At 39.4% G+C, this 16,962-nt stretch overlaps 3 protein-coding genes across 5 annotated transcripts; 1 reads left to right on the top strand and 2 right to left on the bottom strand.

Annotated features, from left to right (window-relative positions):
- Positions 1-1,031: 1,031 nt before the first annotated feature.
- On the bottom strand, positions 1,032-6,884 carry p3h4 (prolyl 3-hydroxylase family member 4 (inactive)). The gene is made up of 7 exons (XM_014993323.2): positions 6,249-6,884; positions 4,364-4,513; positions 4,106-4,277; positions 3,899-4,027; positions 3,675-3,820; positions 3,232-3,315; positions 1,032-1,620 (listed from the first exon to the last, which is right to left on the bottom strand). Exons 1-7 carry the CDS (start codon positions 6,696-6,698, stop codon positions 1,471-1,473), a joined length of 1,281 nt encoding a protein of 426 aa, XP_014848809.2. The 5' UTR covers positions 6,699-6,884; the 3' UTR covers positions 1,032-1,470.
- Positions 6,885-8,358: 1,474 nt separating this feature from the next.
- On the top strand, positions 8,359-12,537 carry fkbp10a (FKBP prolyl isomerase 10a). Of its 2 annotated transcripts, none has more exons than XM_014993321.2 (10): positions 8,359-8,678; positions 9,636-9,781; positions 9,885-10,074; positions 10,163-10,308; positions 10,461-10,650; positions 10,726-10,871; positions 10,970-11,159; positions 11,376-11,518; positions 11,730-11,893; positions 11,984-12,537. In XM_014993321.2, the coding sequence occupies exons 1-10, from the start codon at positions 8,485-8,487 to the stop codon at positions 12,167-12,169; spliced, it is 1,695 nt and encodes a 564-aa protein (XP_014848807.2). In that variant the 5' UTR covers positions 8,359-8,484; the 3' UTR covers positions 12,170-12,537. The 2 variants fall into 2 exon arrangements, with proteins under 2 accessions (XP_014848807.2, XP_014848805.2); XM_014993319.2 differs by having other exon boundaries at positions 10,163-10,314.
- Positions 12,538-12,798: 261 nt separating this feature from the next.
- Positions 12,799-16,088, bottom strand: LOC106921560 (cytosolic 5'-nucleotidase 3). 2 transcript variants are annotated; one of them, XM_014993325.2, is made up of 9 exons: positions 15,841-16,088; positions 15,112-15,210; positions 14,956-15,025; positions 14,573-14,619; positions 14,246-14,331; positions 14,075-14,164; positions 13,833-13,995; positions 13,547-13,747; positions 12,799-13,467 (listed from the first exon to the last, which is right to left on the bottom strand). In XM_014993325.2, exons 1-9 carry the CDS (start codon positions 15,877-15,879, stop codon positions 13,357-13,359), a joined length of 906 nt encoding a protein of 301 aa, XP_014848811.2. In that variant the 5' UTR covers positions 15,880-16,088; the 3' UTR covers positions 12,799-13,356. The 2 variants fall into 2 exon arrangements, with proteins under 2 accessions (XP_014848811.2, XP_014848810.2); XM_014993324.2 differs by lacking the exon at positions 15,841-16,088 and adding an exon at positions 15,580-15,688.
- Between the last annotated feature and the right edge of the window lie 874 nt (positions 16,089-16,962).

Here is a 16,962-nt window from a genome sequence, read left to right as displayed (position 1 = left end):
TTTGGGGTCCAAGAGGCTGTTTGTCTGATGCTGTCAGTGTGAATGAGGTCAGTTTGGTTTGTATGAGGCTTGCACTTTGCCAGATGCACTATTGTTATTACAATATGTACAGAGGGAGCATCAGATATGATCAAGAGGGGGTTAAAAAAAAGGAAAAAGAGGCATCTTTCACCATATTTTTAGACACTATCTTTTTGGACTGAGACAATAGGGAAAAAATCAACTGATGCTTGTAGATGGACTGAAATGAACAAAAATAAAATGCTGAAACATGAAGTCACCTCTTCTCTTACATTATCCTGCCTGTCTTTAGCTTTATATCTATAAAAATAGAAGGTATTACTATGATTTTTAAAGTGCGTGTACACTTGACATGCAAAATCCAATCTCATGCTACTTCTATTCAAAGCGTACATGATTCTTCTAGGTCAGATTATGGACTGCCACGCAACATTTTTCACAATATCTATGCTGCTGACACATAACCTTAGTCCACTACTGTACCTGGACCAAAATATTCATCATTACTTATGGATGCCTCTCAATCTAAAAAAATGAACAAAAGTCATTGTTTTTGCCCAAAGAAGGCATGTTGAGAAATCGGCCTTTAACTAGACCCAATCAGTCTGAGGTCACAGAGGATCAGAAGAACATAACTGTGATCTTAGACTCAAACTTCAAGGTTAAAAACCAAATGTTCTATTAAAAAAATTAGATAATTATCACAATAAAATGCATAAATGTCCATGTGTTTAGACAGGACATCAAATACTGATGCATGTTTCTAATTTTAAGTAGTTTAGATTATTGTAATAATCTAAGGGTATGTTGGTCCCTAAAAAAATAAATAAATAAATCTAACAATAATTTAAAAATCAGCTGCAGGTCATTCAATATGCTGCTCAAGAGTCCTGAACTCCACCAGGAAAACATCTCTGTTACATTATTGTATAAAAAAAAAAAGTGAAAATTTAAAAAATTCACATTTTTGGTGTGCAAGTTTTGGCCTTCTAGAGAGACAGAAACCTAAATCGTAATTATTAAAATAATATTTTAATTGCGAGCAACATATCTTGAAAACCAAATTGTCGCTGGTGGTAATCATTCAGCATAAGAAATGTTACGAGTCACCTTGCTTATGAAAATAGCACACGGACATTCAACTTTCTTTAAATTAAAAAAAAAGAAATTAAGAAAAAAATTGCAGAAATGTCGTGAACACTTGGCAGCGCACAGGCTGACGACCGGCAAGAAAATAACGGTTTAAATAAGGCTGATATCAGTCTCTAATGTTGATCAATATGACTGGGTGGGAAAAAAAACAGGAGAAAATCAGTTTTGCCGTTTCTTCTCAACACTGTAAGAAATGTAAATGTCTGTCAGTTGAAAAGTCTTTTTTTGGTTTTTAGCCATGGGAGGTGGGATGGAGCCGGAGGAGTTAGCCCCTCTGCACACGGATAAAAACGGACATCAGTCGGCCTCCTCACCAGCGTCCCACTTAGATTTCGGTTCCTGCCACCACTCTGCCAGGAAGGACTCCTCATAGTCACCCATTCCTTCAAATTCAGCGTCGGGGTGTTCAGAGTGAGAAGTGGCCGCTTCTTCTGGACTCACCACTTCCTGGGTAATAGAAGAACAAGGCAAGTTCACATCAGGCGACATGATTACTTCTTTAGCCTCATTCTTTGTAGACACAAATAAAACATTTTCCTTCTTGGTTCCCATAAATCTTTCACACGTGCTCCCTGTAATTCAGCCCTGTCCTCCTCCCCCCTCTCGAGTCCAGGAGGTTTGCAGGACTAGGAGGAGCTGACCAGAGTTTAAATTGGACGTGGCGCAGTGTGAGTGGTCGACACCTCCAAGCCACATACCGCACGCTGCTGGTGGAAAACACAACACCCCTCCTTTTCATCCTCACTTCCCCCCACCATCCCCCTCCATCTTTTAGCATTCTCAACTTGCATTTATCCGGCAACTTGTATTGCTGTGTTAGAAGTGTCATTCCCACCGTGTCTGGTCATGCAGACAGTCCAGGTCTTATCTGCTGAGACATAATCATCTCTGGCTCAGGAAACTGCCGCCAAGCCAACTCATTGTGGCTTCGTAGGAATTTAGATTGTACTGCAAGACAAAATCTCAGGAATGGAAAATCTTCATGAGGTTGTCTTAGAGCCCCTACAAACTTGTCCTTGTGTCGTCTGATATATTTGAGTTTTTTGTAAATAAATAAAGATGGAAATGGACAAAAAGGCCTGTAATTACAATACATTTTGCTAGACGATAAATTGTCCCAAAAGGTATTGCGATAAATGATAATATTGTTTTTTTGAGACCATCTTAATGTAATATAACACATCCTCAAAGCTCAATAAACTTTCCATTCTAATGAACATTTAACACTGGAACTGGAAGAGATTTTAAATATCCAAACTAAATAAAAAAAAAACAGAAACAACAAATAAAATTAATTATGAAATCTCTGTAAACAATATTGTCCTTCCAAAAAACAAAAAAAAAAGGCTAGTTGAGACTATTTGTCATCCAGTTTTTGGTAGAAAAAGAAACAACATAACTCATGTAAATGGAAATTATTGAGCTTGTTTTATTATTTTTTTATGCAGTTAACTGATTTATTGCTTACTGCAACAGGACTATGGACAAGTGATGCTCTGCTTACTTTGACTGTAAGAAGTTTGCCAGACCCGTCGCATCTCTGATTGTCCACCAGACTTAACAGAAGATCCTTCTCACATATTTGTCATTTTTTTGCATACCAAACCACCAGGATTGTTTATCAAAAATAGAATGTCTACATGCTTAGACGTGTGATGGTAGGACAAGAAAATGTTTATTTTTTCCTGGTCTGATGGACATCATGGTGACTTGGTCACCTAAAGTTGCTATAGTTTCCAATAGTCCAGTTCGGGAAACACAAGGCAATGTCCCTCAGGAGATTCATCAATTTTTGGATTACTTGTAGTATAGAAACGCGAAGCACAACGTGCAGTCAACATCACATCTGAACATTTCTGGATCAAATCTTTGGTACACAAATGCAAGATTCAGTGGTTTCGTTTACAAACGGTGAATGAGAAACTATGTGGTTTTATTGTTATGTTTATTTCGATATTGTATGATTAATAGCAAAGTTTAGAATTATTATGAGGCTAACTTAGCATTACTTTATCATTTTTTTGCTATTATAAAACAGAACTCCCAGAGGAAACGTACCTCATCGTCTGTGTGGAGGTAGTTCAGTGCAAACTCGAGCATTTCTTTCTGTTTGATTGTCTGGTTGTAATACCTCAGGGCCTCCTGAAACGTGAAAGACAGATCAGCATTTGAGTTAGCTTAGTAAACAACAAAAGTGTTTTATAACCCAAATTTGGTCTGTGGTTTTTTTTTTTCCCCTCTCCTGCTACAAAAGTGCCACATTTACAGTTTTACAGCTGGTACTCTGAAGCTCCTGCCAAATTTACACCACGTAAAAATGCAGAAAATACGAGTTTGTCGCGATTACGTGAGTTTCTAATTACAGCCCCTGTGACTGTGTTAACGATTACGCCAGCGCTGCTTTTTACAACGTCGCTGCCCTGCTTCGCTGGGTTTGTTTTGACCAACAGCAGATGGACCGGGAAACAGCAACGGCGGCGGTGGCGGTTTGCTTCACTCACAGGCCGCGGCTGGAAGTCCTCCTCCTTGAGCCCCCACTGCTCCCGGTAGAAACGATAATAGGCGACGTTCTGCTGCATCACCTGGTCGCTGGGGTCGAACAGCATGTAACTGGCTGCGCAGGGAGCCGCGTTCTTCACGTCGTTCACTGGAACGGACGACAAGAGCTCATGGCAGATTTGTAAAGATCAAAAGAGAGACGCCTGAATCTCAGTTTCGTTCCTACATTTATAGTATGAAAACTGAAGGTAGTGGTACATGGTGGCGACAAACTTTTCCACAAAGAACCCTCCGACGCTGGGCGTCAGCTGCTCCTCGCATTTCACTTTACATTTCAGCACATCAAGGAAGAGATCTGAGGGCGGAGGAGACGAACATACTGTTACGCATCTCCAGCGCGCTGAAATGAAGCTGCTGCCGTTCGCCCCGGTACCTGCTAGGGATGGGTAGAAGTCTTTAAACTCCAAGATTTCATACGAGCCTTCGCAGCCTGCTGAGCAGAGGCTGTACACCTCGAAGAACTGCGTGATGGCCTGCTCCATGTTCCTGGCGCTGCTGCTGAAGTCTCCACTGTTGTAGAGCACCACGCTCTTTAGGAAAACACTCTACCAGCAGAGACACAGTGGTTATTGTTTTCGGCAGGCTTATACGTCGATCTGTGTGATTTTGTGTTTAAGGCTTTGCTACTGACTTCATACGGCTGCTCCTCGTGGTCGATGAGATATTCATCCACATCAAACAGGCTCTTGTAGTAGTTCATGTTTTTGGTCAAATAGGGCTCGTCTGGGTTCTTCTTGAGGAAGGTGTGGGTTGCAGACACAGCCTTCTCCATGTTGTTAAGCTGAGGAGGAACACAAGGAATGATCACAATTTCCACAAAACTCACATGAAGGACCTCATCCTTACTGGTCAATTGTGCAACAGGAAGAATGTCCTATTTTCCTACGTTTGCAGTGCAAATGTGGTGCTGGCAGTGAAGGACAAGCAGTGCTCAAGTGAAGATATTCTTGTAATCCATTCATTATCCATTTGACTTTGATTTAGAGTTTTTGAGGCTTAGGAACATCATCTCTCTTTACCTGCCTTTTCTATAAGTTCTTTAGAAAAGGCTTGTAGGAAATCTTTTCTTCTACTTGAGGTGGAAAAAACAATGTTCTTTCTGAACAGCCCATTTCATACTTGAACTCATTGGAAGCCATAATGGAAACATCTTTTTTTTTTTTTTTTTAAGAAAAAGATAATTCTGTCCAGATTGATCCATGTCAAGAACAAGTTGCAATCACTCCCAAACAAACAAATTTCTCTGTTCTGGTGCATTGTGTATTGGTCTTTAAAGTTAAGATCTGAATGCTAGACAAAAACAAAGCTAATAAGAGTTTTAAAATAATTTTTAAAAAACTTAAGAAATAACTCATAAGTGATTGTAAATGCTGATTCTGTCGAGCTTTGATTGAACATAGAAATACTAGTCTTGTTATTTATTTGTATTTAAAGTGGTAGACTGCAGATACTGCCTACACACACACAAAAAAAAGGGTGTTGATGTCAATCGGCTGCAGGTTGAATACAAAATATGAGTGATTCATTCATTCACCTCCTACTAGACCAGTCCACTCACACAAGTCTTGTCTAGAATTGAAACATGGACTTAGGGATCAACTCCAAAGAATGGAGTTGATCACTCAGTCCAGATCAAGCTGTGCTATAAATTCTGTTTAACGGAATAATCTTATTGTGTATTTATTTTTAATCTTCACATTCTTGCTAATAGTATGTACTGAAGCTGTTGTTGTTGTTTCTTTTTGTGTCATTAAGCTGCTTTACTTAATTAGAAGTAGCATACTGGCTGATAAAAGGTAAATCCGATTAGAGATTTTATTGGGGATTAGCATTAATCCCGAGTTATTTTAGATCAATTCCAGAATAACTGATCTAAAATTATAATGTTTGATAAATGTCGCTTCCTGGAAAGGCATTCTTCAGGTTTTGAAAAGCTATCACTGACTTGTAAACATCAACATAATCTCATGTTATTTAACTTCACTACATATATCGGACCTAACAGAAAAAAAAACTTTAAAAAATATAATGCTGAAATGTGTAAAGACTTTCTGAAACTCTTCAGAAAGTCTGAATAAATAATGCATAAATTTTAACAGATTACAACAAAACATCAAAAAGTGAGAGGCACATTTCATTAAGTGGTCTAGCATGGCTAAGGCAACACTATTAAATCCCCCACAAGAGAGGAGAATGGGGGGATTGTTTTCAGGGGAACACTGGAAGAGACGTGGCACATGCTCAATTCGGTCTGCAGGAGGGCGCAACAAGGCAGCAGAGAAACTGCCCTCCTCACCTCTGACTAGAAGTTTCTTCTCACTGAGTCCATTTGGGTGTATTTACTATAGGGAGTCTGCTATTCATATTTTAGCAAAGCTACAATCATACGCCAAGACTCCAGAAGGAAAGCAAACCTGAATCACAATCAAAGAAAAACAACTACCGCACAGCAAGTCATGCGCAAAACGTCAGCATCCAGGCTACAATAGACCCAAATCAAAGCTCCCAGGTCTCACCTGATAATAAGCATACTGAATGTACCGATACGGTATCCTTTTCTCAAACGTTTCCAGTAAATCCCTCCGTGGATAGGAGAATTTAAAAACTGGGAAGTCTGCCTTGCACTTTTTCAGACAGGCAGCCCTCAGCAGGATGTGGCGCACAACGCGGAGGCTGCTGTCGGGGAGCAGGGAGTCGCTGTCCCGGCTCGCGGAGCTGCAGTTTCGGCCGCAGAACGCCTCGCTGTCCCGCAGCAGCCGGTGGAGCCGCAGGCTGAGCTCCAGGTACTTGACGCTCTCCGCCCAGCTCTGCGCTGCGTACTGCTCCAGCGCGTAGTTGTACGCGGACTCCAGCGGCATCATGTCCTTCTGGGGGAAACTTTTGAAGCTGTACTTCTCATACTGAGCCTCCACCAGGAAGGGCATGAGAAGGGCCAGGCACAAGTTTCTCGGGAGCATCATCCCCATTCCCCGGCAAGAGCGGGAGTCCTCTCCGGCTTTGAATGGATCCAGGAGACTACCCCTTTTTCGCCTCTTAACAAGGTTTGCTCATGTCTGCCTGCACGTAGACAGTAAAATCCCTGTAGGAATAAGACACTAAAAACTTGAATCCTTAGGCAATATTTTCAAAATAAAAGTTTTTCAAACATTGTAAATCTGAAAAAAAAAAAAAAAAAAAAAGAATGTAGTTTTTTGAATACCAACCTCGTGCTTTTTTGTTCTAGATCTAAATGTTTTAAATGGGACACATTTTCAAGCAAAAGTTATGCATCATCTTTAATTCAAGAGAACGGGTCATTTCTCGTTTAGAAATTCCAATTTCAACTCTTGGAAATTATTCTGAAGGTACAACTTCCTGCTAACGGTTAAATGGTGATAATTTTCTCTTGCTTGACAGCAAGCAAAAGTCTGGACCTCAAGGAGGAAAGCCTGTAAATACTCAGTTTTGTCACTTAGCAGGCGTCTAGCAACCCCTGGTTATTACAATATTAAACATCTTTTATTTATATTAAATATTAAAAATATTTTATTTTTCAACAACGTAATTTTACATGTTCCATTCGTAACCTATAAAATACTTATCAGCAGATTTATTTGAAAAGTTTTGAAAGTATTTGGCCATACTTAAAGTCTCCGTAAACTTGCAAGATTAAACATTATGAGTTTGAAAACCATTCTGCGTTTTAACAATGAGTACTTTTCAGTCTAAGCGAGAATAATCTTCTTTTGGACAATAACATTAAATGTACATTTAGTTACCCAATAAAATCAATTTTGATAGACTTTCTAAAGATTACGGGTTTAATCCCACTGTTCTATTCGGGATTTGGCGTTTCCTGCATTAAAAACATGGGGACGGTCGGCATCGTAAACCAGCCTTTACACGTTTGCAGAATTCCATTAGAAAGTAGGAGGCGGCCCGGGATCTCCTCCTTTTCCCTCTGCGGTTCTTTGCGGCGCAGAAACTTATGGGTGCGGTAAGTTAGACAAAAAGAGACGCAACAGAGCCGGAAATGACGACTGATTTACATCTAAGTAAAAGCACAAGGTCAAAACTATTTACAGTAGCATTGCATGAGGTAAAATTGGTGTGATTTTTACTAAACTGTATTTCAAAGAAAGAAAGAAAAAAAAGTTCATCCTATTAATTGTGGCTTTTCAGTGTTGTGCTTTGCTGATTTGTGGAAAATTTGTAAGTTAGTCACTTGCCATCCATTTTAACTAAAAAAATACATAATTTTTAGAAATCTAATAAAATGGGGAGGAACTGGGATTTAAGTGATTTTGAGTCTGACTTGGTTGCCAATGACAGACATGCTGGTTTGTATTTCAGACACTGAGAATCTAGTTATAACTAGATTCGGTAGATTCGGTAAAAACAAACACACCAAAATAAATAAATTAATTTTGGTGTGTTTGTTTTTACCGTCTTTTAAAACAAAAGTCAGAAAATTGTCTAAAAAAGAAATCCAGTAACCAACAGTCATAATAATGCCCTTGCTGTCAGAGGAGAATATCTAAAGTGGACTGAGGATAAAGAAATGTAAATCCTGATTTAAATTAAACTTACTGTTATTTTGAAAACCCTGACCGGAAGCTGCTTTGCTTCTTCCCGCAACCTTTACACTCAAACTGCCCCGAACGTTCTGCGGCTCTTTCTCATTTCTCCACCCCGCTTTATGAGTCGCATCACCCCGCTATCGGCTCCAGGGGATCTGTGCTCTCCTCTGCTGTTTTTGCCCTGAGGTTCCAAATGGATATAACGAAATGCTTCGGACTTCTACTTTTTGTTTTCGCTGTGGACTGCAACCCCGGCCCGTTGGCGGACATCGTTGTGGATCGCTACGAATTACCGAAAGTTTGTGCCAGAGAAGTTCAAACGGAAGATTTTATCCGATATCACTTCAACGGGACCTTCTATGAGGACGGGAAAAGGTTTGACTCCAGGTGAACTTAAAGGGAACGAAATCACGTTTACTTCGAGGCGATAATTAGAGCCAGATTTAGATGTCTGTAAAATAAAAATGCAACAAAAAAGAAGTCAAAACATGCGAAGTTAATGACAGAGTTCAACTCTAGACAAGGTCTCAGAATGATCTTTGGCAGCTTGTAGACGTGTCAACTTTGCAATAATCATAACGAGAACCGTCCCGTTAGCTACAGAGAGGTTTGCATTCTTTATTACATATTTGAGCAGACTTCTTTTTCAACGGTGATTATTCACTCTTAACTCACTTGTAACAGGAATTGCAAACGCTTGGATTTAATTTGCGTAGGTCCAAAACTACACACGCAGGCATAAAATCGTACACGCCCCCTTTATTATTGGGACAATGGGAAATGCGCAGAAGCTTAATGTTGCCTCTTTTTTAAATTATTATTCCAATCTCAGTTTTGATGCGTGACATAGATCATCTATTAGAACAAACCCTTTCTTTTCAAATTTCTGTGATTTATCTGAGGCTAAACACTTTAATGATCCCACAATGCTCCAACATACCTGGAGGCATTATCACTGACTGTGGACAAATGGTACAATCTTTGTTGCTTCTCATGAAAAAATAAGAAAGCTATTTTCTCAGTCAATTCCAGAAGGGAATGTTAACTTCCACTGTTAACATCCAACACCTATACTTTTTTCCACATTTCAGCCACCAGATGTTGATTTGAAGTTGAAGAATTGAGAGTTAACTTTCTGCCTTATATCAGATTGACTTTTGCAGTGTAGCACTATAACTGTCAGCAAAACAGCATGACACTACCGCCTGTGTGTTTGATCGTTCGTAGGGTTGAAAGCAAAACACAAACTTCTTCAAAAGCTCAATCTATTTTTTGTCTCAGCACCACAAAACCTTCTCCAGAAGGCGTTGAGCATTAGCAATTTTCTTTGCCCTGCCTCTGCAGCCATGAGCGAGGTAAAGCCTTCATCAGCCAGGTGGGACTTGGTAAGCTCATCACAGGGATGGACCGAGGTCTGCAGGGCATGTGTGTCAACGAGCGCAGAAGGATCACCGTCCCGCCACACCTGGCATACGGAAGTGTTGGCACAGGTGCGGCTCAGCACCACACTGGACAACTTTTGTTGGTTTTTCTTGGGGGTTTTTTCCATTGTCTGTGTGTTGATTATGTCAATGTGTGTCGATGGGCCCACAGGTGGACTGATCCCTCCCGACGCCACTCTGGTGTACGATATCCTCCTGCTGGACATATGGAACCCTGAGGACAAGGTCCAGATCCGCACGATCAGCAAACCTGAGATCTGCAGGCGCACTACCGCAGTGTCAGATTTCATCCGTTACCACTACAACGGCACGCTGCTGACTGGTGAAGCGTTTGATTCCAGGTGAGTCAAACTTCACTGTCCTTTGGACAAAAATGTTTGATCTGTGTCTCAAAAAAACATTTCAAACTATTTTTTTTTTTTTTTGCAGTCACTCAAGAAACACAACTTATGACACCTACTTGGGGCAGGGTGACATCATCGAAGGCATGGATGAGGGTCTTCAGGGCATGTGTGTTGGGGAGAGACGGATCATCATTGTCCCACCATTCTTGGCGTATGGCGAGACCGGCCATGGTAAAAGTAAAAAAAAAATATGAAATGACAATTCTGGCCTAAAACTATTTGCTTTTTCCAACCGTGATTTTTTATTTTTTTTGTTAGCTTGATCCACTGTGCATAATATTTTAAGTAAGTTGTTACTCCAACCATTGTTCTCCTCCCTTAAGGTACCAACATCCCCCCACAGGCGACACTTGTGTTTGAGGTGCTGTTGGTTGATGTGTTTAATCCTAAGGATGATGTGACTGCAGAGGTGAGAGAGATGCCTAAAAACTGCACACGCAGGACAGTCACTGGGGATTACATCCGCTACCACTACAACGGCACCTTCCAGGACGGCACGTTCTTCGACTCAAGGTAAACTCCAGCAGTTCTTAAAGTAAATAAAGTATCTTAACTCTAAGCCCCCCCCCACTATACTTCCTCTAACAGCTACCAACGAAACAGAACCTACAACACATACATCGGAATGGGATATGTGATCCACGGCATGGATAAAGCTCTGCAGGGCCTGTGCATTGGGGAGAAGAGGAGAATTACAATTCCTCCTCACATGGCTTATGGAGAAAAAGGCGCTGGTGAGTTTGACGCCTGCATTTAGGAGCTTTTAAAACAAACTGAGAGGGCGTGATAAAACCATAAGTTCTGCCTTTTTCTTTTCCCTCCGCGGTCACAGGAAACCTCATTCCTGGCTCCGCTGTGCTGATCTTTGACGTCCACGTTATTGACTTCCACAACCCCAAAGATTCGGTCGACATCAGAGTCACCCACAAGCCTCAGGAATGTAACATGACCAGCGAAGCCGACGATTTAATTCACTATCGCTACAACTGCTCCTTGATGGATGGCACGCTTCTGTACTCCTCGTGAGCGACCCCTGCTGTTCACTCTGCAACACCACACCCTCCACCCTGGTGCATGTAAACATCGCTGGCTCCTTGTCTGACAGATTTCACAGAGTTTTGGAGTAGACGTAACCGTTCATGCATCCGACAGGCGTACACGGCTGCATGTTTTACTGAGCTGGGATTTTTAAAAAATCTTCTGTTAATAGCTAAAGCGGATTATCTGTGGCTTTTCAGGGACCAGTTCGACTCGCCTTCTGTCACGACTCTAGGAGCCAGTAAGGTGATCCTGGGCCTGGAGGAAGGTTTAAAAGGCATGTGTGTGGGCGAGAGGAGAGAGGTGGTGGTCCCTCCGCACTGGGGTCATGGAGAGGAAGGAGGTGAGTTTCTGGAAATGCTTAAATAAAAAAATAATAATAATAATACATTCAATTTCACATTATTTATAAGAAATATTCACATACGTTCCTGATTAAAGTGAATTATTTCACTTTAATATGACAAAATCTGAAAAAGTTCAAGAGAATTGACTACTTTTCTGTAAATCCTTTCTCATCTCTTCTGACTGGAATTTTTTTTAATTTTTTGTAGCTGTAGGAGTTCCAGGAAGTGCAGTGCTCCTTTTTGAACTGGAGCTGGTGCAGCTGCAGAAAGGTGTGCCAGAAGGCTTCATGTTTGTCTGGCTAGGAGAAATCCCCAACCCCCTTTTCAATGCTCTCGACCTCAATGGGGACAAAGAGGTCCCTCTACAGGAGGTAAGCAGGAATGTTTGGTCAGATTTTTTTTTTTTTTTTTTAGAATAATCTGTTAAGCAGCAAGATGCTCTCCTCTTTCCCCTCCCGCAGTTTTCAGAGTTCATCAAACTGCAAGTCAAAGAGGGCAAAGGTCGTCTTCGGCCAGGCGTCGACATCGAAGGTGTTGTTAAAGACATATTTGATAATCAGGACCAGAATAAAGATGGAAAAATTGTAGAAGATGAACTGAAAATTAAGGATGATGAGTCTGAACAAGTGAGGCGAGATGAGCTATGAGCAGCAGCGAAGGCGAGCGCACGGGAACTGGAAATGTCCGCTTCACAACGATCCGGCAAGAACTTCTCAAAAACATTAAAGGTAAATGAAGAAGTCATTGGAAACCATGTCACTTACCCTTACTCATGTGCAACTAAATGATATTATTTTCTTTTGATACATTTAAAATTGAAACCTGTATTCACTTTTAAAAAGTCATAAAGTCCCATGAAAATCTATGTTGAAGTTAATGGTCGAAAAGGTTTATTTATGTAAAGTTCATGCTGTGCTTCTGAATTTTCTTTTGTTTTGATAGAATAACTAAGAACTACTGGTCTATTGCATTATAACCATGTAAGCAAAAAAATAAATTTTTGTAATAAAATTGAGTTCAGTTTCTTTCACATGTTCTGCACATAGTGACGGGTTCTTTTCTTTTCTGAGACGAGTTTAGTGAAATGAAAACATGTTTAATATCAGGAAAGTAAAAAAAAACATCATTTCTTAAAAGGTCCAAACAGAAAAGATTGCTCACAAAGACTGAATAAAACAAAAAAAAAAAACTTTATAGGAACCTTACACTGCAATTCAAAATGTATCACGAAACACAAACTGATGTTTTAAGATGAAATTAATTGTTGGGTGTCAGGTTGAAAGTTTATGGAGGGGTGATTTATTGTGCATAAAATGGTTACAAATCTTGTTGAACCAAATGGGGAAAATAAGGTGCCACATTTTTATTGTGCGTTTTATTTTTAAATATTAAATCCAACATTAAAACAAGAAATGCTTAAACGGAACTAAAAAAAAAACACCAATAACCTCATAAACATACATTTGACTGCCACAAACAGGTCCAGGGTGGTTCAAAACAACAGTGAGGTTTGCAACCGAATGTAAAACAACTTGGGGTCTGAGACAGACTCACTCGGGTATTCTTAGTTTTTTTTTTTGTTTTTTTTTTTTGTACAGTAAAATACGCAATGCCTTGCAAAAAGAATTAATACCTTTTGAACTTTTTAATGTTGTGGCTACATTACAAAATGTGAAGAAGTTCAAGTGGTGTCAATACTTTTGCAAAGCACTGTGCTATTTATTCCCATTGGGTCTTTGATAAGAATCCCGGTAACACTGGGAGGTCAGGTCGCTGCTCAGCCGATGGTCCTGGTGTGTTTTACAGCCAGTTTTACAACTGAACTGAAAACAGTTCAGTTGTTACCAGTAAGAAGTTGGAGGACAGCATTAGGAATTTCCAAGGATTCATCTTTCACCAACACAATGTCATACGAGTCCAAATAGGACTGTTTGCTCTCCTCAATCTAAAAAGAAATAAAAAAGCAAAACAGTCATGGTTGGAAACCATAGGGATTAGCTGAAATATATCAGGCTTTTGCTTACCTTGTCATTCAGGAACCCAATCTTGAGGATGTGCTTCATATCCTGAACTCCATCAGCCATGTTCAGGTCCCCCAGAGAGTCTCCCATCAGCAGGACATTTGGTCTCGACCGCAGCTCCTCGAAATGGCCCGTGTTTAGCAGCGCACCTTCTCTTTTATTGTAGACGTGAATCAACTCTCCCTTGAAAGCCCTCAATATCCCCTGGTTAATCAGAGACGTCTTAATATCACAGAAATCTGTATTTTTGGAATAAAATAATTTTTTTTTAAAGTGCTGAACAACTCACAAATTCGTCAAAGTCCATGTAGTTGGAGATGACTTTGACGTTAGGGTGGAAGACGTTGGCTTGCCGTATCACCTCTTCCAGGATGTCTCCGATTCCGGCGGAGAAGATGAGCAGAGGGATGGCGTGCTGGTTCAGGCGGTCGAAGAACAGTTCGTAACCCTCCCTGTTGCAGCATCGCCACATTTTAGCTCAACTTTCCCTTTATGGATCAACCACAACTTTTAGTCTTTAGATATCCTTACCTCAGCATTGCATCAGACTCACGCACTGCCACAGCCAGCTCCTCTTTTTTAATGTTCTGCTCCACAAGAAGGTCATGAGCTTTGGTCCACCTATGAGAAAGTCTCACCTTTTCAAACACTATCCCCCCAAAAAAGCCTAGAAACTGGAGCATATCAGTGAGAAATACTCACCACTCCACCATTAAAGGCAGCTTCTCTTCAACTGAAAGTGAAGTGTCGATCTCTATGGGATAATAAGTCTGGAGAAGATCATTCAGCTGTGGAGGACAGAACAGGATTCTGAGATCTAACTACAGAAAAGGGTTAGATAAGCACAGATACCCTTTATATACCAGGAATAATCCATTTTTTAAAAACTTAAAATGTGATCCAAAAAAACAGGAGCGAAATAAAAACAGTGTGGCAACAAACATTATCAACTAGAATGAGATTTCTTTACATTTTGCATTAAGCTTAGATCAACCAGCGCAAAAAATATTTCAGAATAATCTGTCCTACCTTTTGGCGGCACTCTTCAGAGATGGCTTTGCTGTTGTCAAGAATATCTGCCAAAACAAACAATTCAACAACTTATGTTGGATAATTTCTTTTTTCCATATGGCTGCAATTATTCTTTTTTTTATTATTATTTCTAAACTCTCATTGATGTGTCCTTCACAAGGCATCCACAGGGGAGTCTTCTGAAAGCACATATTTTATTCAAGCAAAACTAAAAGATGATTTTAAAGGGACTGCTGCTAATGTTACCTTTAGAGAAACACTTAACAGTTCAATTAATTTATTATGAAACTTCATATGTTTTAGTCAAAAGCTAAAAAAAACAAAAAACAAAACAAACAAAAAAAAAACTAAATGCATAGCAACACTAACTGTTTACTTACTGTGACACGTAGGACATCGCTTCCCATTGTATTGGAATCTCGTCAATGTCATGTCAAAATCCGAGATCACCTAAAATAACAAGAATATGACGTTTGATTTCGACCCAGTGTTCCTGCAGGCTTTCCAGTATTTCTGAGGAGTTTCAGAGTAGATACCTGCAGCGTGTTGGGTCCAGCGTCTAACAGGGACTTCAGGATATCTTGTACCCTCTGAGGATCCTTCATCAACACGGATTCATTGGACAGCTCGGGAATCTGTTCAGACACGTTTGAAAATGGTAACAGCAATTCGTTAACAGCTATTACATACCACGATAAAAAAACAAAAACAAACTAGTTTTAAAACCGAAACCAAAGCAAACTAGACTAATACATGATTTAAAAATGTATTAGTTGTATAGTCTTGTCATCGCCCATTACTAAAATTTGACTTATAAAGTCAAATTACTTTTTAAGTCGTTCTTTCTCTTTGTGTGACTTACAAAGTTATTAGCTTCACCATAGTGGTAGCTTAGCATAAAGTTAAATACAATTTAGCTAGCTAGCCCAATGCAAATATTACTTGCGCGAAGTAAAGATTTACACGTTTTTAGGTTATTCTGAATGTTTACAGACTAGCATTACCATTTTTAAAAACAAATTGTGCGTTGCGGCTTTTTCGGGCAATGTCTGCATAGCAAGAGAACTATGTGTACCGGCTAAAATACAGTGCTGCATTCATACTACCGTGTGTGTCCGAATTTATTTTACAAGTGTGTTTACTAATACACTGATTGGGTTAAAAACCCTGTTCTATTACAATTAGGTCACTTTATAAACAATTCTTATTTCTATGTATTCCATGTAATCTTAAATTTTAATATATTTTTGGAGTTTTCCCGTTACCGTTTTACGTACGAGCCGACGAGTGACCCGTGAAGGCATCACTATTCTTACCTAACCGTCCATGTGCAACTGTCCCCCTGAAGCAAAACCACCCATTTCAGGTTCCCACACAAATACATATCAATAAATTTGAATATCACCGAAAATGTAAGCGTTGTATAGAATCATTATACATACAGTAATATTTTTCTATCAATCTTTATGATCGAGGCTTCTAGCAAATGAAAACAACAGCAAAAAAAAAATAAAAAATAAATAAATAAAATCGGTTTATCAAAAATAAGTAATTCATTTTAAAAAAATGTAATTATTAAAGTACTGATTAAAAGTTAATATATAATAATGATAATAATAATTGTTATTATTATCATTATTATTGTAATTACAGAAATGTCAGTCTGCTGAAAATCATCTCCATGTACTGTGCAAAATATGCACGCCATACTCATTGCTGCACTTTTTTTTTATCTGCATGTTCATGAGAACCAGTTCTAATGAACAATCATGGCCTAATTACTGCATCAGTGTGTTGTCAAAAGGAGACAATTAGCTTGTAAGCTTAGTGAGTTAAGGAAGTATGTATGGTAACTTTTAAAGCACAGAGTTCAACTACAAAAGAATCTCACCATAACTCTTTAACTTCACAATCTTCTCAACTCTTCGTGTGGGCCTTTCGCTACGAAATTTTTTTTTCCACTTAGCTTTTCACCCATATGCATCTACATTGTACAACTTACTCTGTTGTCAGACTCAATGATTTTCTTTTGGTCAACTCTAAAGTCAGCAGAATAACATTTCTGCAATTGAATTTTTTTTAGTTAGTTTATGTCAATCAGAGATGGCAAATATTACGTCTTTTTTTTATAAGTCTGAAATATATCACTATGTATGCAATAAAACACTTCAATAACCATCTAAATAATTCAGATGAACCTGTAAATTGATTGGTACAGCTTAATACAGAAAAGTAATTGAACACTCCAGCAACCTTATTTACTATTTGAGTGAAAGACCTGAATGCTACTTATTCTTTATTCAATTGGCAACCTACTGCTGGCACCAAAACTATGCTGTGTCTAATGCCAGTTAAAGAGTTTGAGTAGGCATTGAACAGAGTCAAGA

This window comes from Poecilia mexicana, unplaced genomic scaffold (assembly GCF_051168715.1).
Source record: "Poecilia mexicana isolate PSO_F unplaced genomic scaffold, ASM5116871v1 scaffold_8, whole genome shotgun sequence".
Classification (NCBI taxonomy): domain Eukaryota; kingdom Metazoa; phylum Chordata; class Actinopteri; order Cyprinodontiformes; family Poeciliidae; genus Poecilia; species Poecilia mexicana.
This window is presented reverse-complemented; position numbering and strand designations above follow the sequence as displayed.

What these genes read in the sequence shown, in the direction of transcription:
- fkbp10a (XM_014993319.2), top strand. Translation starts at nt 8,485, where the DNA reads ATGGATATAACGAAATGCTTCGGACTTCTACTTTTTGTTTTCGCTGTG. An exon ending in ATACGGAAGTGTTGGCACAG is followed by an intron (nt 9,782 to 9,884) that starts GTGCGGCTCAGC and finishes ATGGGCCCACAG; the next exon opens with GTGGACTGATCCCTCCCGAC. An exon ending in GGTGAAGCGTTTGATTCCAG is followed by an intron (nt 10,075 to 10,162) that starts GTGAGTCAAACT and finishes TTTTTTTTGCAG; the next exon opens with TCACTCAAGAAACACAACTT.
- p3h4 (XM_014993323.2), bottom strand. Translation starts at nt 6,698, where the DNA reads ATGGGGATGATGCTCCCGAGAAACTTGTGCCTGGCCCTTCTCATGCCC. An exon ending in TCAGTTTTCATACTATAAAT is followed by an intron (nt 3,821 to 3,898) that starts GTAGGAACGAAA and finishes CGTCCGTTCCAG; the next exon opens with TGAACGACGTGAAGAACGCG. An exon ending in AGGACTTCCAGCCGCGGCCT is followed by an intron (nt 3,316 to 3,674) that starts GTGAGTGAAGCA and finishes TTCACGTTTCAG; the next exon opens with GAGGCCCTGAGGTATTACAA.
- LOC106921560 (XM_014993324.2), bottom strand. Translation starts at nt 15,672, where the DNA reads ATGCAGCACTGTATTTTAGCCGGTACACATAGTTCTCTTGCTATGCAG. An exon ending in ACAATTTGTTTTTAAAAATG is followed by an intron (nt 15,211 to 15,579) that starts GTAATGCTAGTC and finishes GTGTCTGAACAG; the next exon opens with ATTCCCGAGCTGTCCAATGA. An exon ending in CTGCCTTTAATGGTGGAGTG is followed by an intron (nt 14,165 to 14,245) that starts GTGAGTATTTCT and finishes ACTTTCTCATAG; the next exon opens with GTGGACCAAAGCTCATGACC.